The sequence below is a fragment of the Balaenoptera acutorostrata genome, chromosome 1 (genome assembly GCF_949987535.1).
Source record: "Balaenoptera acutorostrata chromosome 1, mBalAcu1.1, whole genome shotgun sequence".
Classification (NCBI taxonomy): Eukaryota; Metazoa; Chordata; class Mammalia; order Artiodactyla; family Balaenopteridae; genus Balaenoptera; species Balaenoptera acutorostrata.
In genome coordinates this window covers 140,951,699-140,978,389 of record NC_080064.1, presented here as the reverse complement: position 1 = coordinate 140,978,389, position 26,691 = coordinate 140,951,699, and the positions used below count along the sequence as shown (strand labels likewise).

General features: G+C 38.9%; 1 protein-coding gene across 4 annotated transcripts in view; it reads left to right on the top strand.

Annotated features, from left to right (window-relative positions):
- ACBD6 (acyl-CoA binding domain containing 6) overlaps nucleotides 1-26,691 on the top strand; it is a 242,340-nt gene that overhangs the window by 201,341 nt on the left and 14,308 nt on the right. The window contains exons 7-8 of one of the 4 annotated variants that reach the window (XM_007188192.3): nucleotides 11,204-11,234; nucleotides 16,776-16,933. In XM_007188192.3, coding sequence (XP_007188254.1) covers nucleotides 11,204-11,234; nucleotides 16,776-16,798 — 54 coding nt within the window. In that variant the 3' untranslated portion in view covers nucleotides 16,799-16,933. Of the gene's footprint in view, nucleotides 1-11,203; nucleotides 11,235-11,632; nucleotides 13,598-13,653; nucleotides 16,692-16,775; nucleotides 16,934-26,691 lie in introns of those variants that run through there. The other 3 variants (XM_057557063.1, XM_057557062.1, XM_007188191.2) reach the window with 3 other exon arrangements.

The following is a 26,691-nucleotide window of genomic DNA, read 5'->3' as shown; positions in this document are numbered from 1 at the left end:
GACTTTAAAACTCTGCCCACCAACACAGAGTTGACATGGAGAGTTTTTCTTGGCCTGTACTCCAATCCCAGGAGTGGGAGGTGGGATCGAGAGAGGTTTGCCCTTTTTAAATTTACACTATTGGATTACCACACCTACCACACCTTACCCAATCACTTTTCCCCACGTTCCCCATGCTCCCCACACTCGCTACACCCCAGATGGCCCTGCTACATTATTCTTTATCCCATAAATACGCTAGCCCCTTGTATTCCGGGAGCCAGATTTGAGATTTGTTCTACTGTCTTCTCCTTGGCTGCCTTGTGAACAAGCACTGTCTTCTCTGCAAACCTCGGGTGTCTCAGCATTTTGGCTTGCTGTGTTTCTGACAAAGGGAACCTGGCTTGGAGAAATCGCCCAGCAAAGAGAAATCCAAGACACCAGTCAGATTTTTACCACATTTGTCTACACCGTGTGGCTGACAGTGTCTTGGTACTCCAGCCGGGTGTCAGGCCTGAGCCTCTGAGGTGGGAGAGCCGAGTTCAGGACATTGGACCACCAGAGACCTCCTGGCCCCACGTAATATGAATCAGCAAGAGCTCTCCCACAGATCTCCGTCTCAATGCTAAGACCCAGCTCCACTCAACAACCAGCAAGCTCCAGTGCTGACACCCCAAAACACACCACTGGACGTGGTCTTGCCCACCAGAAAGACAAGATCCAGCCTCATCCACCACAACACAGGCACCAGTCCCCTCCACCAGGAAGCCTGCACAACCCACTGAACCAACCTTACCCACTGGGGGCAGACACCAAAAACAACGGGAACTATGAACCTGCTGCCAGCAAAAAGGAGACCCCAAACACAGTAAGTTAAGCAAAATGGGAAGACAGAGAAATATACAGGAGATGAAGGAGCAAGGTAAAAACCCACCACACCAAACAAATGAAGAGGAAATAGCCTACCTGAAAAAGAATTCAGAGTAATGATAGTAAAGATAATCCAAAATCTTGGAAATAGAATGGAGAAAATACAGGAAATGTTTAACAAGGACCTAGAAGAACTAAAGAGCAAACGATGAACAACACAATAAATGAAATTAAAAATTCTCTAGAAGGAATCAATAGCAGAATAACTGAGGCAGAAGAACAGATAAATGACCTGGAAGATAAAATAGTGGAAATAACTACTGCAGAGCAGAATAAAGAAAAGAACATGAAAAGAATTGAGGACAGTCTCAGACATCTCTGGGACAACATTAAACACACCAACATTCGAATTATACGGGTCCCAGAAGAAGAAGAGAAAAAGAAAGGGACTGAGAAAATATTTGAAGAGATTATAGTTGAAAACTTCCTTAATATGGGAAAGGAAATAGTCAAGTCCAGGAAGAGCAGAGAGTCCCATACAGGATAAATCCAAGGAGAAACATGCCAAGACACATATTAATCAAACTATCAAAAATTAAGTACAAAGAAAAAATATTAAAATCAACAAGTAACATACAAGGGAATCCTCATAAGGTTAACAGCTGATCTTTCAGCAGAAACTCTGCAAGCCAGAAGGGAGTGGCAGGACATTTAAAGTGACAAAGGGGAAAAACCTACAACCAAGATTACTCTACCCAGCAAGGATCTCATTCAGATTTGATGGAGAAATTAAAACCTTTACAGACATGCAAAAGCTGAGAGAATTCAGCACCACCAAACCAGTTTTACAACAAATGCTAAAGGAACTTCTCTAGGCAGGAAACACAAGAGAAGGAGAAGACCTACAGTAACAAACCCAAAACAATTAAGCACATGGTAATAGAAACATACATATCGATAATTACCTTAAATGTAAATGGATTAAATGATCCAACCAACAGACCTAGACAGGCTGAATGGATACAAAAACAAGATCTGTATATATGCTGTCTACAAGAGACACACTTCAGACCTAGGGACACATACAGACTGAAAGTGAGGGGATGGAAAAAGATATTCCATGCAAATGGAAATCAAACAAAAGCTGGAGTAGCAATTTCTCATATCAGAAAAAATAGGATTTAAAATAAAGACTATTACAGGAGACAAAGAAGGACACTACATAATGATCAAGGGATCAATCCAAGAAGGTATAACAATTGTAAATATTTATGCACCCAACATAGGAGCACCTCAATACATAAGGCAAATGCTAACAGCCATAAAAGGGGAAATCAAGAGTAACACAATAATAGCAGGGGATTTTAACACCCCACTTTCACCAATGGACAGATCAACCAAAATGAAAATAAATAAGGAAACACAAGCTTTAAATGATACATTAAACAACATGGACTTAATTGATATTTATAGGACATTCCATCCAAAAACAACAGGATACACTTTCTCCTCAAGTTCTCATGGAACATTCTCCAGGGTAGATCACATCTTGGGTCACAAATCAATCCTTGGTAAATTTAAGAAAATTGAAAACGTATCAAGTATCTTTTCCGACCATAATGCTATAAGACTAGATATCAATTACAGGAAAAAAAAAACTAAAAAATACAAGCACTTGGAGGCTAAACAATACACTACTAAATAACCAAGAGATCACTGAAGAAATCAAAGAGGAAATCAAAAAATACCTAGAAATAAATGACAATGAAAACATGATGGCCCAAAACCTATGAGATACAGCAAAAGCAGTTCTAAGAGGGAAGTTTATAGCAATACAATCCTACCTCAAGAAACAAGAAAAATCTCAAATAAACAACTTAACCTTACACCTAAAGCAATTAGAAGAACCAAAAAAAACCCTAAGTTAGCAGAAGGAAAGAAATCATGAAGATCAGATCAGAAATAAATGAAAGAGAAATGAAGGAAACAATACCAAAGAACAGTAAAACTAAAAGCTGGTTCTTTGAGAAGATAAACAAAATTGATAAACCATTAGCCAGATGCATCAAGAAAAAAGGGATAAAGACTCAAATCAATAGAATTAGAAGTGAAAAAGGAGAAGTAACAACTGACACTGCAGAAATACAAAGGATCATGAGATTACTACAAGCAACTGTATGCCAATAAAATGGACACCCTGGAAGAAATGGACAAATTCTTAGAAAAGCACAACCTTCTGAGACTGAACCAGGAAGAAATAGAAAATATAAACAGACCAATCACAAGCACTGAAATTGAAACTGTGATTAAAAATCTTCCAACATACAAAAGCCCAGGACCAAATGGATTCACAGGCGAATTCTATCAAATATTTAAACACCTATCCTTCTCAAACTCTTCCAAAATATAGCAGAGGGAGGAGCACTCCCAAACTCATTGTACGAGGCCACCATCACCCTGATACCAAAACCAGACAAAGATGTTACAAAAAAAGAAAACTACAGACCAATATCACTGAGGAACACAGATGCAAAAATCCTCAACAAAATACTAGCAAACAGGATCCAGCAGCACATTTAAAGGATCATACACCATGATCAAGTGGGGTTTATCCCAGGAATGCAAGGATTCTTCAATATATGCTAATCAATCAATGTGATACACCATATTGACAAATTGAAGGATAAAAAGCATATGATAATCTCAGTTGATGCAGAAAAAGCTTTTGACAAATTTCAGTACCCATTTATGATAAAAACTCTCCAGAAAGTAGGCATAGAGGAAACTTACCTCAATGTAATAAAGGTCATATATGACAAACGCACAACCAACATCGCTCTCAATGGTGAAAAACTGAAAGCATTTCCACTCAAATCAGGAACAAGAGAAGGTTGCCCACTCTCACCACTATTATTCAGCATAGTTTTGGAAGTTTTAGCCACAGCAGTCAGAGAAGAAAAAGAAATAAAAGGAATACAAATTGGAAAAGAAGTAAAACTGTCAACTGTTTGCAGATGACATGATACTATACATAGAAAATCCTAAAGATGCTATCAGAAAACTACTAGAGCTAATCAATGAATTTGGTAAAGTAGCAGGATACAAAAGGAATGCACAGAAATCTCTTGCACTCCCATTTACCATTGCAACAAAAAGAATAAAATACCAAGGAATAAACCTACCTAAGGAGACAAAAGACCTATATGCAGAAAACTGTAAGACACTGATGAAAGAAATTAAAGATGATACAAACAGATGGAGAGAAATACCATGTTCTTGGACTGGAAGGATCAACATTGTGAAAATGACTATACTACCCAAAGCAATCTACGGATTCAATGCAGTCCCTGTCAAACTACCAATGGCATTTTTCACAGCACTAGAACAAAAAATGTCACAATTTGTATGGAAACACAAAAGACCTCGAATAGCCAAAGCAATCTTGAGAAAGAAAAACGGAGCTGGAGGAATCAGGCTCCCTGACTTCAAACTATACTACAAAGCTACAGTAATCAAGACAGTATGGCACTGGCACAAAAACAGAAATATAGATCAGTGGAACAGGATTGAAAGCCCAGAGATAAACCCACACACATATGGTCACCTTATCTTTGATAAAGGAGGCAAGAATATACAGTGGAGAAAAGACAGCCTCTTCAATAAGTGGTGCTGGGAAAACTGGACAGGTACATGTAAAAGTATGAAATTAGAACACTCCCTAACACCATACACAAAAATAAACTCAAAATGGATTAAAGACCTAAATGTAAGGCCAGACACTATCAAACTCTTAGAGGAAAACATAGGCAGAACACTCTATGACATAAATCACAGCAAGATCCTTTTTGACCCACCTCCTAGAGAAATGGAAATTAAAACAAAAATAAACAAATGGGACCTAGTGAAGCTTAAAAGCTTTTGCACAGCAAAGGAAACCATAAACAAGACCAAAAGACAGCCCTCAGAATGGGAGAAAATATTTGCAAATGAAGCAGCTGACAGGATTTATCTCCAAAATTTACAAGCAGCTCATGCAGCTCAGTATCAAAAAAAAACACAACCCAATCCAAAAACGGGCTGAAGACCTAAATAGACATTTCTCCAAAGAAGATATACAGATTGCCAACACACACATGAAAGAATGCTCAACATCACTAATCATTAGAGAAATGCAAATCAAAACTACAATGAGATATCATCTCACACCGGTCAAAATGGCCATCATCAAAAAACCTAGAAACAATAAATGCTGGAGAGGGTGTGGAGAAAAGGGAACCCTCTTGTATTGTGGGTGGGAATGTAAATTGATACAGCCACTATGGAGAACAGTATGGAGGTTCCTTAAAAAACTAAAAATAGAACTACCATACGACCCAGCAATCCCACTACTGGGCATATACCCTGAGAAAACCATAATTCAAAAAGAGTCATGTACCACAATGTTCATTGCAGCACTACTTACAATAGCCAGGACATGGAAGTAACCTAAGTGACCATCAACAGATGAATGGATAAAGAAGATGTGGCACATATATACAATGGAATATTACTCAGCCATAAAAAGAAAAGAAATTGAATTATTTGTTGTGAGGTGGATGGACCTAGAGTCTGTCATACAGAGTGAAGTAAGTCAGAAAGAGAAAAACAAATACTGTATGCTAACACATATATATGGAATCTAAAAAAAAAAAGAAAAGTACCTAGGGGGCAGGACAGGAATAAAGATACAGACGTAGAGAATGGACTTGAGGACACAGGGAGGGGGAAGGGTAAGCTGAGATGAAGTGAGAGGCACTGACATATATACACTACCAAATGTTAAATAGATAGCTAATGGGAAGCAGCCACATAGCGCACGCAGGGAGACCAGCTCGGTGCTTTGTGACCTCCTAGAGGGACAGGATAGGGAGGGCGGGAGGGAGATGCAAGAGAGAGGGGCTATGGGGATGTATGTATATATATATAGTTGATTCACTTTGTTATTTAGCAGCAACTAACACAACAATGTAAAGCAATTATACTCCTATAAAGATGTTAAAAAAAATAATTTACACTACTTAAGTGTTCAGAAGTCCCCAAGCTAAGAAATCAACATAGGGATATCAGACTGCTAATATCTGCGTGATGCCTGGCAGAAACAAAAGCAAAATCATTCTGGAGGGACAGAATCTCAATCCAGAGAATACAGCACAGAATTTTTCACAGATAAAACCCCACTTAAAATGAATTTACAGTCTAAAATTATAAAGCACACAGGAAGCAATCAATAATACTCAAATCTCAGGCAGCACCACAAACATCACGTGTAGCACCACCTGCTTCCTCTCCCTGAGCTCAAATAAAAGAAATTTAGGGACGATAAGTCTACTTAAAATGGTTAAATATATCAAAGATGAATTTTAAAATAGGAGAAAAGAGCAAAACACTATAAGGTTGGAGGATAGTTTTCAAGCAGAGTGAAGAGCATTTACAGCTGTGGGAGTCCAGATAGGTATTCTTACTGGGAATCAGCAGTCACAAAATGGGGAGGAAGATGACCAAGGCTTGGGTCACAAATTGCCTTGAGTTCTATATTAGTCAGGACTCTTGTTTGCAAGTGACAAAAAGATCACATTTGCCTAGAGGGTATTTTGTTGTTGGCTCACCTAACCAAGAAAGGCAAGGACATAGCTGGAATGACAAGGACCAGAGACTCACACTCTCTCTGGATCTTTCACCACTACTTTCTTCTTTGTGGATACTTCATTCTCTCCTACCGCAGACCGGTTTTCTCCAAAAGGTGGAGAACAATGCTACTTGTATAAGTTTTTGGCCCACATCTTTTACTTTTCTTTTTTAAAAAATTGTGCTAAGATATACATGAGAAAATTAACTACTTTAAGCATTTTTAGGTGCACAGGTCAGTGGCGTTAAGTACATTCACATTGTGTGCAACCGTCACCACTACGCATCTCCAGAACGTTTTCATCATCCCATAGTGAAACTCTGTACCCGCTAAACAATAACTCCCCATTCCTCCCTCCCTCCAGCCGCTGGTAACCACTATTCTATTTCTGTCTCTCTGAATTTGACTACTCTAAGCACTTCATATAAGTGGAATAATACAATATTTATCTTTTTGTATCTGTCTTTATTCACTACATCATTTTCTTTTGACCAGAGAGCAAAAGACCTTCTCTGCATACATGCTTCTGTCTCCTAGCTCCATTTTTTTAAATCCTGAAAGAAAACTCTAATTGATTTGGCTTGAGTGACTTGCTTACTTTTAGACCAGGAGGATGATGGATGCTATGATTTGCTCAGCTTGGGTTCCATGGCTACCCTAGACTCTTCCTCAATTGTCTGTGTGTACATATCTTCTCATAAAGTTGTTCCTTGTTCTTTCTATCTAAAATAGCATCTGACATCACGCTAGACTCTATTATGCCTTTTTTTTTCAGAGCACGTATCACTACCTGTTATAGAATAGATTTATTTGCTTACTACTTCACCTATCACTAAAATGTAAGATTTATAACATGAGAGACCTTCTCTGTTTTTGTCACCTCTTTGTTCCCAGTACCTAGAACAGTGCCTGGGCCATAGTAGGAGCTCAATAAACATTTTTAATTAATTAATTAGTTGGAAGTTGGGGTGGAGATAGAGATTTAGTATTCATTGGTAAAAGTGACTAAAATAATAATTATGCTTCCACCTCTCTAGTGAAGATAAGCAATTACAAATTGAATGAAACTGAACTTTGAGTATATATGAACACAGTGATTAAACAAGAAAGTTATGCACAAATAGCAAGAGAACTAAAGATGGATAATTGTGGAAAATATAACCCTGCATGATGGATGCATGAGTTAGAGTCCTGAAACTGCAATAGATGAAACTCTTTCTGAAATTGCTTTCTGTTGCCAGGCATTTAAGCTATAAATGTGAATGTATAAACCCATCAGATGTGTGTACCCATACACACACATACACTTCTACAGATTAACTCTGGAAACTAGCAAAGCAGATATGAGTCTAAAGCCATAATGCACAGTGCAGTTCTTTCAAATCTGCCCTTGGCCATAGTCAGGCAAGTCCATATACTCTGGAGTACAACTTCACACTGTTGTGCTGCCCCACATAACCATCTCTTCAATCCTGTTTACTGTAGCTGCCTCAGCTCTCTTCTCCTACCTGCCCTTAACCTCAAGGGCAGGGCAAGGCAGAGAGGAGCTGGGAGCAAAGTAGGGGCTGTATCGAAAAACACAAAAAAGTAGTAGGCAAAAATTATCTCTTCCTGACTTCTTGCTGCTGCTTTCCATCTTTTACTCCCCTTAGAGTTTATTATTATCCTTATGATGTTTAATGGGCATCCCAAATGTAGCCACTGTTGCACCTCAGATGAGTCTACCCTACTCACAGGGTTCCTCAAAATTACTTCTTTCATGTCTCCTCCCACCCACCCACCCCTCACCTCCAAATCCAATGAGAACTCTTATTCCCTGGTAGGAAAACAGTTTAATTAAACTGTATTGCCTCAAAGTTGTTTCTCTACCCCCACCAGCTGTTATCCCTGCCAAGCTTCTCTAGGTGTTAAAAAGCCCTTAAGGCGTGACTTTTTTCTTACTACCTATCTGAACCAGAAAATAAGCTCTCTGTGGCAGCTTTTTGCTTTTCTTCTTAGGAGATTAAATAGAAAGAACCACACCCAAAACCTTCTGGGAACCAACTGCCACATTCAGCTTTTAGGAAATGGGAAAGGTAGATATGGCTTGTCCAAGAGTAGTTGATTTAAATCATAATACCACCCTGTCTCAGTTATTCACAATATGGTTAATCATTTATTCTTAATTACCAGGGGCTTAATAATGACCATGCACATACTAAATGCATATCAACTAAACTACTAAATTCTACTTTTCACCTGTACTTAATCCTGATTATGTGTTGCTCATGTAATGTGATCACCTGCTCTCAGCTTAAGAAATATCATTGCTCAGATGGAAAGATATACCATGTTCTTGGATTGGAAGAATCAACATTGTGAAAATGACTGTACTACCCAAGGCAATCTACAGATTCAATGCAATCCCTATCAAATTACCAATAGCATTTTTCACAGAACTAGAACAAAAAAGTTTTAAATTTGTACGGAAACACAAAAGACCCTGAATAGCCAAAGCAATCCTGAGAAAGAAAAACAGAGCTGGAGGAATCAGGCTCCCTGACTTCAGACTATACTACAAAGCTACAGTAATCAAAACAGTATGGTACTGGCATAAAAACAGAAATATAGATCAGTGCAACAGGATAGAAAGCCCAGAAGTAAACCCACACAGCTGTGGTCAATTAATCTATGACAAAGGAGGAAAGAATATACAATGGAGAAAAGACATTCCCTTCAATAAATGGCTGGGAAAACTGGACAGCTACATGTAAAAGAATGAAATTAAAACACTCCCTAATGCCATACACAAAAATAAACTCAAGATGGATTAAAGACCTAAATGTAAGACGATATACTATAAAACTCTTAGAGGAAAACATAGGCAGAACACTCTTGGACATAAGCCACAGCAATATCTTTTTGGATCCACCTTCTAGAGTAATGAAAATAAAAACAAAAATAAACAAATGGGACCTAATTAAACGTAAAAGCTTCCTCACAGCAAAGAAAGCCATAAACAAAATGAAAAGACAACCCACAGGATGGGAGAAAATATTTGCAAATGAAGCAACCAACCAAGGATTAATCTCCAAAATTTACAAACAGCTCATTCAGCTCAATATTAAAAAAAAAAAAAAAAACAACCCAACCAAAAAGTGGGCAGAAGATCTAAATAGACATTTCTCTAAAGAAAGACATACAGATGGCCAAAAAGCACATGAAAAGATGCTCAACATGGCTAATCATTAGAGAAGTGCAAATCAAAACTACAATGAGGAATCACCTCCCACCAGTCAGAATGGCCATCATCAAAAAGTCTACAAACAATAAATGCTGGAGAGGGTGTGGAGAAAAGGGGACCCCCTCCTACACTTTTGGTGGGAATGTAAACTGGTACAACCACTATGGAGAACAGTGTGGAGGTTCCTTAAAAAACTAAGAACAGAGCTACCATGTGATCCAGCAATCCCAGTCCTGGGCATATATCTGGAGAAAACCATGGTTTGAAAGGATACATGCACCCCAATGTTCACTGCAGTGCTGTTTACAGTAGCCAAGACATAGAAGCAACCTAAGTGTACATCGACAGAGGAATGGATATAGAAGATGTAGTATATATATATACAATGGAATATTAGCCATAAAAAATGAATGAAATAATGCCATTTGCAGCAACATGGATGGACCTAGAGATTATCATACTAAATGAAGTCAGAGAAAGACAAATATCATATGTTATAACTTATATGTGGAATACAAAAAAATGATACAAATGAACTTATTTACAAAACAGAACAGACTCAGAGATTTCGAAAACTTATGTTTACCAAAGGGGAGAGGTGGGGGGAGGGATAAATTAGGAGTTTGAGATTTACATAGACACACTACTATATATAAAATAGATAACCAACAAGGACCTGCTGTATAGCACAGAGAACTCTACTCAATATTCTGTAATAACCTATATGGGAAAAGAATCTGAAAAAGAATAGATACAGGTATACATATGACTGAATCACTTCGCTGTACACCTGAAACTAACAACATTGTAAATCAATTATACTCCAATATAAAATAAAAATTAAGTTAAAAAAAGAAATAGCATTGCTAAAAGACTTATCTGTGCTATAACTAGTTTATATAGTTAGAGTATCTTGGTTTTAAAGGAATAAAAAAATTAACTGAACAGTTGGAGTTTCCTGTGTATATGTGGGAACTTTTGACTTTAACAACTTGTAGGACTTTGTGTGCCTTGAAATCACATTTCTTTATGATATTTGATATGATTGGGAAACCTAGCGTTATAAGCCTGGAATCTGTGAATCTTTGAAAAGGGATTAAAAAGCTACTAACTCTTACTGTAAATCATAGACTTCTTAGATTTTGGGAATGTGCTTAGAAAAAAACATAATACTAGCAAGATAAGTGATATACAAGAGTCCATTTTTCTGCCACTAACTGCAGATCTGGTCATCCTGTCACTCTAACTGTAGCTGCTGCAGTGTACAAGTCACCATTCAGCATTCTCCTTTTTTCCTAGATGGAGAGTTTGGTCAGAAGTTACTGTGAGGCTCAAAGAACTGACTTTTCCTGTATCTGTTAAACCTATGGAACTTTGGTATATCAGATATATTTGCTGTAGCTTATGTACCTTCATACTTTTGCAATAACTTAGGTTCTAAAATATATTGTTTGTTTCTTTTGTAGGACAATGAAGGTCAAACAGCTCTACATTATGGTAAGATGCTTTTAAATTATTACTAATTATATTTGACTTTTCTCTATTTGTTTATCTCAACTTTGTCCAGCCCAACATAGTGCTTAGAAAAATGCCTAGCCACTAGCAGAAATACAATAACTAAAAAAAAAAGAAAAAAAAACAGATTAATAACCTGTAAAGTTGGAGATATGTTAAAATTCTTATGGACACATTCACAGTAAATGGAGCATTTCTACACAATCAGCAGAAATGGAGGCTCCTCCAATCCCCTTTTGAAAATTATTTCATTCTTGTTACTGTCAGTGACAAGTAAGATGCTAATCACTGTCACTTAGGGGCTAGAATCTCTCCTATAAGAAATGCTTTCTTGGGCTTCCCTGGTGGTGCAGTGGTTGAGAATCTGCCTGCCAATGCAGGGGACACGGGTTCGAGCCCTGGTCTGGGAGGATCCCACATGCCGCGGAGCAGCTAAACCCGTGAGCCACAGCTGCTGAGCCTGCGCGTCTGGAGCCTGTGCTCCGCAACAAGAGAGGCTGCGACAGTGAGAGGCCCACGCACCGTGATGAAGAGTGACCCCCACTCACCCCCACTCACTGCAACTGGAGAAAGCCCTTGCACAGAAATGAAGACCCAAGAAAGCCAAATATAAATAAATAAATAAACTTCTTTAAAAAGAAATGCTTTCTTGATGTAGTTGAAGTGAAGAAAAATAGATTTCATTTTTTAAGTTATTTCCCCTATTAACTGATTAGCATGGTTAACTAATCTTCACTTAAGTAATCTGTAAAATAGAGGATGATCTGTAACATGGAAATAATATGGCTCTCGAAGAGCTACTGGGTAATTTCAGTGAGGTAAAAGATACTGAAGTATTTTGTAAACTGTAAAGTACCAGAAAAAGTGTTGTTACTTTTTATCTATTTGGGTGTGAATATGGTTGAATAAAAGACAGCCATCAATATTTAAACTAGAATATATCAAGAACATCTCCCAGTCAGTAAGAAAGACAATCAGGGCTTCCCTGGTGACGCAGTGGTTAAGAACCTGCCTGCCAACACAGGGGACACAGGTTTGAGCCCTGGTCCGGGAAGATCCCACATGCTGCAGAGCAACTAAGCCCATGCACCACAACTACTGAGCCTGCGCTCTAGAGCCCACGAGCCACAACTGCTGAGCCCGTGCACCACAACTACTGAAGCCTGCGCCTAGAGCCCATGCTCCGCAACAAGAGAAGCTACTGTGATGAGAAGCCCACGCACCACAATGAAGAGTGGCCCCCACTCACCACAACTAGAGAAAGCCTGCGTGCAGCAATGAAGACCCAACACAGCCAAAAATAAATAAATAAAATTTAAAAATTTATATTAAAAAAAAGACAATCAAATGCAAAAAATAGACTCCAAAAAACAGATAGCTCACAAATGGGAAGAGCCAAATAACCAATAAACAAGGTGCTCACCTTCACCAATAACTTTCAAGAACTATGAATAGTCTGATATTGTACTCTACTTGCAAACTAACAAATTAGCTTGATACAGTCTTATGAATGCTGGCAAAAGACACACAACTCATGGATCAGAGACAAAATACTATTATCCACAGCATAGCAAGCAGCATGAGCTTTGTGTTTGTGTTATTTCCCCTTGAGTCCCACAGGAGCTATGAAGAGAAGCCCAGGTAGGTCCTGCACACATAGTGTGTCATAGCTTAGAAATCCTAAGCTTAGGGAACTCTAGTCTTTTATAATAAACTGCCAGAAGACCTGCTCAACCTTTGCTCTGGAGAACACATATGTTTATTATACTGGACAATAAACAAACCTGCCTTCCACTCTGGAAAGAAACAGTACCTCTGTTGTTGAAGGCTGTTCACTATATAAACATTTTTGGAAAGATAGTCCAGAATAAAAGCTGTCATTACCTCTGCTCACAAGGGGTGCAGAAACATGAGAGTCCCTTGGAGAACTGTCTCCCAACAATGATCAGGGAATGCAGATTAACACATTTAGATATAACTTCACACAGATTGGCAACATGTAAACATTTACAAAGATTAGTATTAGGATGTAGAGGAACAAGAACTCTCATACATTGCTGTTGGGAGTGTCAACTGTTGCAGTCACTTTGGAGATGAATTTGGCAAAGTCTAGTGAAGTTGAAGGTACACATACCATACAACCCAGCAATTTCACTTCTAGTATATTCCCTAGAAATACTCCCCAAAATGTATATAATGAGACATAATTAAGAACATGTATTGCAGCATTACTTGTAATAGCCGAAAACTTGTTTTATTAGCCTTTATATTCCTCTGTATTCTGTACTTAGAATAGTTGTTAATTTAAATTGCATATATACACACACATATGTGCATACATGTATATTCTGTGTTACCAAATGCCTTTGAAAGGTGTGCCATTAAAAATGTGCATTTCCAGGGCTCCCCTGGTGGCGCGGTGCTTAAGAGTCCGCCTGCCAAGGCAGGGGACACAGGTTCGAGCCCTGGTCTGGGAGGATCCCACACGCCGCGGAGCAGCTAAGCCCGTGCGCCACAACTACTGAGCCTGCGCTCTAGAGCCCGCGAGCCACAACTACTGAGCCCACGTGCTGCAACTACTGAAGCCGGCGTGCCTAGAGCCCGTGCTCCGCAACAAGAGAAGCCACCGCAACGAGAAGCCCGCGCACCGCAACGAAGAGTAGCCCCCACTCTCCGCAACTAGAGAAAGCCCGCGTGCAGCAACAAAGACCCAAGGCAGCCAAAAAAAAAAAAAAAAAAAGCATATCTATCACAGTATACAGGTCATCACTAGGCTCCTTTCTATAAACAGCCCTCCGAAGTAATTACTGTTTTCCCCAGTTTATAAATGAGGAAATCAAAACTCAAAGAAGTTAATACACTTACCTAAGGGAGCCAGAGATTCAAACCCATATCTCTAGATTTACCAGGAAAGGAGAGAAAAACAAATGCCTTCCCCTGCCTCCTTCCAGAGTACTCACATCTCTGACTCTGCAAAGGTGTTTATAGAATTCTGTCAGATAGCTCCTCTGACATCACCAAATGCTGGCTACTCTTAACTCTCATTTTCGACCCAGGAAAAAACGTTTCTCTGCTACCTCCCTAGCTGTTTGAACTTGGCATAAGTCAAACAACCACAGATAATCTGAAAGGGTAAAAGAAACTCTTCAACAGTGGTTGTGAGGCCCTCAGCATAAAATTCAGGGCTGCGCCTTCTTCCTGATGCCTGGCTTCTTGAAGCCAGGCAAACTTTTTATTTCAAAATACGTGCCATAAGGTCCAGAGTTCACTGCTCGGCTTAGAAAGACAACTCTGCCAGTGCAACCACGTGCTGTGCTAAATCAGTGCTTATTTTCATCCCCTCATTCCTTCTTTCATCCACTCATTAGACATTTTTTAGTGCCTTCTCTGTGGCATGTTTTGTGTTTTCCTTTCATTTCTCCATCCAGAAACTGTAGAAACAGTTAAACCAGACTAAATATGCCCTTGAGAATGTAGATGAGTCACTCTGTCATCCCTAGTTAACCATTAAGGGTGAATGCCTTTACACATGTGGGAATGTGTCCACTTAAGTTTGATATGTGTAAACTTCATTTCTGTATAGCAGCAGGGTGGGGAATTTTTTTTTTTTTTTTTTTGGCTGCACCGTGCGGCGTGTGGGATCTTAGTTCCCTGACCAGGGATCAAACCCACGCCCCCTGCATTAGAAGCACGAAGTCTTAACCACTCGACTGCCAGGGAAGTCCCTCAAAGGTCTTTCTGACTGGCTTCAAAATAAGCTGTATATTCTTTATGTACTGATATGGAAAAATCTCTAAGATATATTGTTAAGTGAAAGGAATAAGGTGCAGCACAGTATATATACTGTGCTGCCATGAATATATCTGTATACATTTGCTAGTAAATGGAACAATACACAAAAAGTGAATGTTGGTTGCCTAAGGGAAGAACTGTGGAGCTAGAATACAAGCACAGGATAAAAGTGTTTTCCTATAAACCCTTTAATGACTTCTGTATTTGGAACCATATGCATGTATCTATTTGAAGATTCAATTTAAATTATTTTAAATTTAAATTATTTTAAATCTAAATATCATAGGCTCTATTAGTACTATAAATACAACTTAATTATATTCCATTCATTCAACAAATATTTAATGAGCACCTACTACTTGCTGGATAAAATATACCAAACATCCTTTTCAAGGTAACAGATGGCCCCAGACGCTGGGTGTCCTTCACTTCCCAGCCAATAAACAAGGACCTGATAACCATAGTGCTAGTGTGTGAGTTAACACTGTCTAATCTGGGGAAACTGTGGGCTTGGGTTTCAATGCCAGCAAACCCTGGAAATGTTGCTTCTTGAGTAATGGGAAGTTGGAACTGAGACCTGAATCCAGAGTAAGCCAGCACTTTCAAAGGACTGCATCCTCAGTAGGAAAAAAAAGTTAAATTAGATTAGAAAAAGTTGACCCACTAGTGTAAGGAAGGAAAACAAGCTTATCTGCCACAGACCAGAATCTGGGTGGAAGAAAAGCCCCACCTCATGCAAGTTTGGGGTTTAAATTTATACTCTGTTGCAGAAATTCTCAAGTTGAGAAATTAACATAAATGTACTAGGCTGGTTACCCCTAAAGGAACTGGCAGAAGCAAATGCTAAACTTCTCTTGAGAGACACATCCTCAACCAATGCAGCACAAAATTCCTACAGAAAGAAGTTCTGCTGAAAATGAGTTCACAATCCAGAATTACAGATTACACCTGAGTGAATGTCAGCGGACATAGTAAACCACAGGATTAAACTTTAAGGAATTTAAGTAAAACTATTGGATAGAAATTATAAGAAAAAAATTGTATAAAATCAAGGAATCAGGAACACAAGAACAAGACACTCCAAAAAAGAACAAGCGGATTTGAAAGAGAATCAAATAGAACTTCAGTAAGTGAAAAAATATAGAAATCTTACAATATGAATAGGTTAAAGTGCAGAATTGGCACAAGTAAAAAAACAACAACAACAAATTATGGTGAACTGAAAGGTAGTTCTAAAAGGCAGTACAGAAAGATAATGAAATGGAATTGTAAAAGAGACACTGAGTGTAAAATGATGAATCTCACGAACATACTGTTTTGTATCTGGCATCCTGAACTCAGTATGTACTATATGCTTCCATTTATATGAAGATCAAAAACAGGAAAAACTCATCTCCAGCATTAGCAGGCAGGATAATGGTCACCTTGGGGAACTGGGTAGGTGGCATTTGGAAGGGATTAACAGGGCAGGGGTGCTTCTGAGATTCTAATGATGAGCTGATTCTTGATCTGTGTGCTAGTTACATGGATAAATTTATCTTAAGAAAGTTTATGTTTATTGTTTTGGTACTCTTCTGTATGTATTTTATACTCTAATAAAGTTTACACACATACAAAATAAAATCCAAACCTAGGCAGATATAAGATGGTGGTGTTACTGTTTTCATATATATAATCTCTTAACCTTTCCAACAGATGTCTGAGCTAGACCTTGTTTTCCTACATCTGCAGGTGAAAAACTGAAGTCCAGATAAGTGAAATGGCCTTGACAGGGTAACACAAGCTGTAGGTGGCAGAGCCAAGACACTTGTCCAGATCTTCTGATTCCACTTCCAGTCATCTTTTCATAACTCTGTAAATAATTACAGTCCTAGTATCCTTTTAAAGCACACATTATTTTGTGGAAGATAGTCTTTTATAGAAATAAATGAAAATCTTTTATCGTTGGTTACCTTGGTCAGTGGGTCAGGCTATTTTTCAAAACTGTACTTGTGAGTAAACACATATATATGTGTCCATTTGTGCACCTTCATATTCCTATTTCTGTTCACTGAGAGTTTAGACAATCATAAAAATTATCCCTGATTCAGGAATCCTGCCCAAAATTGATCTAGTAAAATGATTTCTATTTCTATCTCTCAGATTATATTATTCATTGTAGAAAGAACAAAACAAATACCATATGTTATAATCAAGATAATTAAACGCTCCAATAATATCATTAGTTAGAGGTTTTGGCATTACAAATATATAAAACTAAAATATTCTGACAACTCAGGAATGTTTCGTGAAATTAATACTTTAATGATCACTTATAGGTGTGATTAATTTTTAATTTAGATTTTCTTACTAGGTCACTAGACTTCTGCCCAATTTTAAGGTTGTCAAAACAGAGCTTGGCATGTAACAATAATAATAGTTACCATTTATTAAGTACCTACTATATGCCAGGGAATCTGCTGGGCATATTTTATCCATTTAGTCATTTAATGTTATTTAATCTTTTTATTTAATAGGCACTCAGTAGCTATTTGTTGATTTTATTTTACTTTAGGACCCTTAACCTATTCTTGGAACTTTCATAACACTATAAATATAGTTAAATCCAGTGATTGCAGACAATGTTGGGGATGTCTTGGGGGCTTAGCTATTATTTTTTATGAATTACAGTTTGGCTTGACAGCTGTCCTTGTGTTGACAGCTCTTCTGATTATAGCAGTTGTCAAACTCCATCCTTAAGCAGGTTGTAAATCCTGCCTTCTTCCGATTAAAACTGGGTCAGAGCCAATGGCGGGTTAACTAGAGGCCAGTGTTCTACTACTGTATGTCCTTACTAGTTCGCTCTACATGTGCTTTGTATAGCAGCATACTAAAACCTTCATTCACCTCTGTTTTACTTTGGTGTTTTTGAATCTTCAGATATTGGTCCTCCTGTTATTTTGTGATTTAAACATGGTCCCTGCTGAAGAGTATATTAGTATAAGTGTGGACTTCCTTGTAAATGGCCTGTTAGCCCTCCCCTCCTCCCCCTCCACTGGGAATACTAACATCATTGCATCTGTGTCTCCCAGGGGAAATCAGGGCTTTTCCTTGCACGTGCAGTCATGTGATTTCAGAGTGGGCAGGCTTTGTATCCTCATGAGCCCTTGGTCTTCCACGTAAAGCACCATCTGTTCTGTTCCTTGCACGCTGTTACAGGGCAGTGGGAGGAGGCATTAGAGTGAAAATAAATAAAATAAAAAAAGAAAGAAATTCATCATCAAAACCCTGAGGATTAATGGAGTCAGAAGGCTCACTGCTCTGAATGAAAATTCATCTTCACCTGTGCCAGTGTCAGGGCTGCGTCTATGGCACTTGACAAATAGAGGTTCCCAGGGTACCGTAAATTCAGCAACTGTTCTAATCCCTGTAGGCTTGCTCAGGCTTTTCCGAGATGGGCTTATGACTGTTTTTGTATTTCCCAGCACATTGTGGGCACCAATATCCCCTCATTAATTTGGTAAAATGTTAGCACCCTTTCCTTCTCATCCCACTCTCATCTTCTTTGTCTTTGTCCATTTTGAGGCAGAGGGCAGCTCACACATTTCTGAAAGAGGACTCTGCCTTGTGAATTGTGCTTCATGGAAGATGCCAAAGGCAGAGAAATCAATTAACTAATGAATTTTGAGCAAATACTAATCCCCAATACTGTGTTAGATGAAGAGGAGAATATAGAAAAGCATATAATCAAGTAGCTCACCATATAGTTGGGAGCACAGAGCATATATTTTCAAAAACTGTTTGTTGGGCACCTATACCTGCCATAGGCTCTATGCTAAACATAAACATAATTGATGCCTATCAACAGTGACTCTCCAAGAGGTACTACAAATGCCCTCCTCATACCGGGGTAAGATTCACCTATGTGCTTTCCCTTTGTCCTTTAAATCAGTCTATCTCTTCTCGTCCTTTTTTTTTTTCCTCTCTACTACAACTTCCTGATTGCTTATGCTCTCATATCAGTCTGTCTTTGCATAAACCCAGGCATTTGTTAATAAAACTCCTTTCCTTGTGGGTACCATATCCCTTACTCTGAAGTACTATTTTGCAACCCTTAAATTCCAAATTTAAATCTCACTTTATAGTTACAGTTGAGCTAAAATTTCATTTACATTTGTTAGGTTAGTCGGGATTGTAATACAGCCCAGTTAAGCCTTTTCTCAGCTGGTTGGCAGTAGTCCTCTACATGTGAAACTTAAAAAATTAAGCTCCATTCCTGGGTTAGTACTCATAGATTATATCATATCTCACTACTGGAAAAGTCACATCATCATACAGATTGTATGAAATTAATGCCCCTTTGTCTGAGATGGCCAGCTTAGTGTCTTCAGCCACAGTACACAGCTACTTAGCCTTGATCTTCATGCTCAGCAGTCTCAAGTGTTGGGTTAGATTTGAGCTAAAGTGTGATCTGACAGACCATGGTAGTTATTACCATGTATCACAGATTTATACACTGGGAAATTTATTCCTCTGATACTGCTTTAAAAGTTCCAATTTAAAAACCTAACCAAGTGTTTCTCACAATAAGTTGAGACTGATAGCTGTGGCAAAAATGTTAAATGATTATTCCTTAAAATATAAATGTCACGTAGCTAGTTTTATGCAGGATAAATATCCTCTTTCACAGCTACTTGATACTAGGCAATGTGTCTTTAACTTTGTTATGTTTCCTAAGAGACTGTCTTCCATTGGAATCTAACTTGAGACTGTCTTCCACTGGAATCTAACTTGGTGTACAGTGATTCATGGTAAAACCTTTCAAAAATGTAAAATAAAAATGTTCAGGGCTTCCCTTATGGCACAGTGGTTGAGAATCTGCCTGCCAATGCAGGGGACACGGGTTCGAGCCCTGGTCTGGGAAGATCCCACATGCCGCGGAGCAAGTAGGCCCGTGAGCCACAATTACTGAGCCTGCGTGTCTGGAGGCTGTGCTCCGCAACAAGAGAGGCCGCGATAGTGAGAGGCCCGTGCACCGCGATGAAGAGTGGCCCCCGCTTGCCGCAACTGGAGAAAGCCCTCGCACAGAAACGAAGACCCAACACAGCCATAAATAAATAAATAAATAAATAAATTTTTTAAAAAAATGTTCATTATTTTGGGAGATGATTTTAAACTCTCAAAGGGATGTTATAATCCTAAACAGTTTATTGATAAATATGTCCTGTCTCTGCCTTCCTCCCTATCTAAGGCATACCCCAAAACATGATCTCAGCCCATTAACACCTGTCCCAGGATAAGAATAGGCAAATTTGCCTTTCTGTACCATTTTCTCCTACTCTCTATTCACTTATTCAAATATTAATTTAACATTTATAATTGTAGTAGCCTTCTAAGAAATCCCACTAAAGGCAGAGAGATAGGGTTGCCAGATGGTCTGATTTTAGCTCAGAAAAATTTCTGCCTTCCACCACTGTTCCCTTAGAACCACCTCTGAGTCTGTGCTATTATATAAATTAGAGTTTGGTACCTAAGTCTGTCAGGATGGATAATATAAAGAATCACCAAAGCTGTCGCAAATTTGTAACTTATCACAACCTGGTTTTGGCTGTTGGCTCTATGCCCACTTCACAGCATATAGCCAGGGAGCCCTGAGCTGAAAGCACCCACCAGGGGAGAGGAGACAGACGAGGGAGCCATAGAAAGAAACTCTTTTATCTACATGAGTACCAACAAAGTGCAAAAGAAGAAATGTCACTACTAAATCATTTAAGACCAAACTTCCGGAGAGTTCTGCTTCCACTTAAGACAGAGAAAACTGCAACAGAACATTGCTGCCACACTAACAAGAAGAAAATGCTAGATAATCTACAAAATCGTAACTTTTCTTAAACCCATCAGATAGTAGGAGTTGCGTGTCAGCAAAGTAAACCGAATTCCAAAGAATGCCAAGCCCCTATAAGATACACCAACTGTTTCACCTTTGATAGAGCGCCTGAGGAAGAGGCAGCCACTATAAAAGCAGATAAGAAGAAAACAGCTAAAATTAACAAATTCTTAAGGTGAGCTAGTATGACGTTTTAGAATAACTGGGAGCCTCAGACCCAAGAAGACTTTTCACTCATGTACTTTTTTTCATTAACTGGGTGCTGTAAGACAAATTGAGAACAGAGAGATCCCTCCTCAGTGGCACGCAGGCATGAAATCCTGCCATTTCCCTAGACCCTTATTTCATACAAAGAAAAATCCTTAAGCCACTGGTGGAAAAGCTGAAAGCTCTTCTATTCTCTCCTCCTGTCCCTGGGCCTAGGCAGATAGCCACTGCCTTTGGAGGAGGAGTGAAAGCAAACCCTGTCTGCCACTGTGGCGGGACAGGGAGCCCCTGGGCTCTAGATCCTGTGCTGACACAAAGCAGAGATCTCTTGCCCCTGGGGGCTGGACAGGGATTTCCCACTCAAGACATGTTTTCTCTCACACAAGGCAGAATTTGGCTGACATTTGGGGGGGCAAGGAGGATGCAAGAACACTGAGAAATTGCCACCGCTGAGGGCCTAAGACTGAGACTAGACTAAAAGGACAAAGAACTCTATCCCACTCTCACCATGAGCCTCACTCTGAGTAATAAGCAATAGCAGTCTTATCAATGGATGAGGCGAAAAAGTACAGAGACTCCCTCTGTGGTAGATGTGCAGAGACTACTGAAAGCTGAGGGTGGAGTGAGAATTCTAAAAAAAAAACCCTCTGGCACCCAGGCCTCACACTAACCATAAGGTAGCAGCAGCCCACAGCTGGAGGAATTTAAGTGTGTGATGCGCTGAGGTTATCCATAGTAACAACAAAACCAAACCCGGTTCAACAGCTGACTAGATTGACTCAACACCCATACTAATGGCATGACAGAAGAAAAGGCATGCCCATTTCTGGGTGTAAATAGTATTATTTACTTCAGCATCCACTGTCCTCCTATACACAATATTCTGCATTCAAGAAAGCAAGGAAAAAACAGCCCTTTTCAAGCAATAAATGAGTAATTGATAGAGCAAGTAGATAAAAATTCAGCAAGGATTTGAAAGACTTGAACCATACTATCAACCAACTTGACCTAATTGACATTTATAGAACATTACACCTAATATATACAATATACATTGTTTCAAGTACACATGGAACATTTACCAAGATAGACCATATTCTAGGCCATAAAACTAACCTTAACAAGCATAAAAGAAATCACACAAAGTTTGCTCTGTGACCACGACAGAATTAAATTAGAAATCAATAACAGACGCGTATCTGGAAAATCCCTAATTGTATGAAACTTCAACACACTTCTAAATAACTCATAGGTCAAAGAAGAAATTCCAAGAGAAATAAGAAAATATTTTGAATTGAATGAAATGAAAACACCCCACCAAAAGTTGTGAGATGCAGTTAAAACAGTGCTTAGAGGAAAATTGGATCTTTTATTAAGAAAGGTCTCAACTCAACGATCTAAGATTCTACCTTGAAAATTTTTTGAAAAAGAAAAGCAAAGTAAGCTCAAGATAAGCATTGTAATAAAACTAAAGATCAGAGCAGAAATCATTGAAATAGAAAACCAAAAATCAATGAAACCATTGAAAACCTTTAAAAAGGTCAATAAAACTGATAGACCTCTAGCCAGACCAATTTAGAAGAGGAAAAACAAATTAACAATTTCAGAAATGAAAGGGAGTCATCAACACAGAACCTACAGATATTATGAAGCAAATAAGGGAACATTAACAACTTTTTACCAATAAATTAGATAACTTAGAGTAAATGGACACACTTCCTAAAGACACAAACTAACAACATTCTCTCAAAAAGAAATAGAGAACCTAGATAGCCCTATATCTATTGAAGAGATTGAGAATTTGTTACTGAAAATTTTCCCACAACAAAATCTCCAGGCCCTGATTGCTTCACTGTGAATTCTACTAAATATTTAAGGAAGCAATAATACCAGTTCTATACACAAACTCTTCTAGAAAATAAGAGGAAGGGAACACTGCCAAACTAATTCTATGAGACTAACATTACCCTAATACCAAAACCAGAAGAAGACCATAGAGGAAAAGAAAACTACAGGCTGATATGTCTCATGAATATAGATGCAAAAAATCTTTAATAAAATGTTAGCAAATTGAAAATAGCAATATACAAAAAGGGTAATTACAACCAAATGTGTTTATCCCAGGAATCTAAGGTTGGTTCAGCAGCTGAAAATCATTGTTTTCACCATATCAGACAAATCAAAACCAAAAATAAAACGTGATTATCTCCATATATGTAGAAAAAGCCATTGAAAAGTTCACCCTCCTTCATGATTTGGAAAAACAACAAAAAACAAAAACAGAACAACAACAACAACACAAAAACAGAGCAAAATAGGAATAGAGGGAACTTCTTCAGCCTGAAGAAATCAGTAGCTAACATCATCCTTAATGGTAAAATGCTGAATGCTTTCCTTCTGACTGGGAACAAGGCAGAGATGTCCACTCTCTCCACTTTGATTCAACATTGTACTGGAAGTTCTAGCTAGTGCATTAAGGGAAAGGGAGGGTCCCAGCACCCTTTACTGCCTTCCTAGAGAGACTTACTCCATGATATTTATATCCAGTATTTATGTTGGTCTGTTTCTGGGCTCTCTATTCTGTTCCATTGATCTGTTTTTCTATTCTTTTGCCAATACCATACTGTCTTAAATTATTATAGCTTTATCATAAGTCTTGAAGTCAGACAGTGTCTGTCTTCCAGCTTTGTTCTCCCTCAATATTGTGTTGGCTCTTCTGGATCTTTTGCCTCTCCACATAAACTGTACAGTTTGTTGATATCCACAGCCTGACTTGCTGGGATTTTGGTTGGGAAGAACTGATATCTTGACAGTACTGAATCTTCCTATCCATGAATGTGGAATATCTCTCCATTTATTTACTTTGTTGATTTTGTTCTGAGCTTTATAGTTTTTCTCATATAGATCTTGTAAATATCATGTTAGATTTATACCTCAGTATTTCATTTTGGGGGTGCTAATGTAAATGGTATTATGTTTTTAATTTCAAATTCCACTTGTCCATTGCTGGAAAGCAATTGACTTTTGTACATTAACATTATATTCTGCAACATTGCTATAATTGCTTATTTGTTCCAGGAGTTTTTTTGTCAGTTTTTTTGGATTTTCCACATGGACTATCATGTCATCTGCAAACAAAGACAGTTTTATTTCTTCCTCCCTAATCTGTATATCTTTTATTTCCTTTTCATGTCTTATTGCATTACCTAGAACTTCCAGTACAGTGTTCAAAAGGAGTGGTGAGAAGGGATATCCTTGCCTTATACCCGATCTTAGTGTGAAAGCTTTGAGTTTCTCACCAGTAAGTATGATTTTAGCTATAGGCTTTTTGTAGATGTTCTTTATCACATTGAGGAAGTTCCCAAGGAGTGATGTCATAGTGGAGTGAAAAGCTACCTTTGTCTCTCCCTTTCAATCTGCAACCAGTAAAACATCCATAACTCAACAAAGGTGCCTCTGCCCAACACACCAGGATGCTAGGGAATTCCACACATCTGTACATCTAAAGGTCAGTGGACTGGAACACATATAGGAGGCAGAACCAAGGAAACAGCGGAGGTGGTACCTGTAGTCCAAGCCTTCCCACCACAGCAGCTGAGCCCACAGCCCCAGAGAACCCAGTAGCAGCCGGGGAGGCAGTGCACACGACTCCAGCTACAGCAACACCTGCGGCCACAGACAACTGGGCAACAGCAGTAGTGGGGCCTGGGACCCCATCCCTCCAGCCACTGATGTGCCCACCACTCCAGCCACCTGCCCCCTCCCCCCGAATCTGCAGCAGCAGAGCCCACTAACCTTATAATACCAGACACAGAAGAGGTGCCCTCACAACTCCTGCTTCCCCCCTTCCCTTACTCTCCCCCTGCAGTGGCAGAGCCTGTGACTCAGGGGATCCCAAACACAAGGGAGAGCCCACCATCCTGGTACACCAGGTGGTGATGCCAGCAACACTGGCAGAAGCAAGGCACCAGTGACCCCAGAGATGCAAGAACTGATAATGTGGGCAGGGGGGCACATTTTATGGGCAGTACAGGGTGGAAAGTGCTAACTCTCAAATGTAACAAGAGGCAGCTCAGGTAAGAGAAACCAAAAACTTACGCTATAGTGCCACCTACTGGAAAACAGAAAGCCTCTGATTTCTAACCTGTTGCTACTTCAGATGTGCTGGCAGAGGAACAACTCATCAAGCACCATGAAGAACTAGAGTAACACTACCACAGAAAGAAAATGACAATTCTCCAGAAACCAAACTTAAAGTCATGGAATATTGTGATCTAACTGATAGAGAATTCAAAATAGTGAACATGAAGAAACTCAGCAAACAAGAAAATTCAGAAAGGCAGTTCAGTGAGCTCAAGAATAAAATGAATGAACAGAAGTAATACTTTGCCCAAGAGATTTGAACTCTAAAAAAGAAGCAAACAAGTTTTTGGAGCTGAAGAATTCAATAAATGAGATAAAGAATGCATTAGAAAGCATTGAAAGGGGACTTCCCTGGTGGTCCAGTGGTTGAGAGTCCACCTTCCAATGCAGGGGATGCAGGTTCAATCCCTGGTTGGGGAACTAAGATCCCACATGCCGCGGGTCAACTAAGCCCACACGCCACAACTAAAGAGCCTGTATGCTGCAGCTACAGAGCCCACGCACTTTGGAGCCTGTGCACCACAACTACAGAGCCCACATGCTCTGGAGCCTGCGCCACAACTAGAGAGCCCACATGCCACAACTAGAGAGAAACCTGCATGCCACAGCTAAGACCCAATGCAGCCAAAAGTAAATAAGTGTTTTAAAAAAAAAAACCAAAACATTGGAAACAGAGCAGACCACATAGAAGAGAGAATTAGAGAGCTCAAAGATAGAAATCTAAAATTTATACAAGTAGAAGGAAGAGAAATAGCATTAAAAAATGAGGAAATTCTGCAAGAGCTATCTCACTCTTTCAGGATGGGCACCATTAGGATAATAGGTATCCCAGCAGGGCAATAGAAGGAGAAGAGAGAAGAAAGTTTATTTAAAGAAATAGCTGAGAACTTCACAAGTTGAGGAAGTTCCCCTCAATTTCTAGTTAACTGAGAGGTTTTTTTTTAATCACAAATGAGTGTTAGATTTTGTCAAGTTATTTTTCTGCATCTGTTGATACGATCATGTGATTTTATTTTTTTGCCTATTGATATGATGGATTACATTAATTGATTTTCAAGTGTTGAACCAGCCTTGCCCACCTGGGATAAATCCCACTTGGCTGTGGTGTATAATTCTTTTTATTCATTGTTGAGTTCAATTTGCTAATATTTTGTTGAGGGTTTTGCGTTTATGTCCCTGAGAGATATCAGTCTGTAGTTTTTTTTCCCTTTCTTATAATGTTTTTGTCTGGTTTTTGTTATTAGAGTAATGGTGGCCTCATAGAATGATTTAGGAAATATTCTCTCTACTTCTGCCTTCTGAAAGAGATTGTAGAGATCTGGTATAATTTCTTCTTTAAATGTTTAGTAGAATTCACCAGTGAACCCACACAGGCCTGGTACTTTGTAGTTTGGAAGGTTATTAATCATTTATTCGATTTCTTTACTAGTT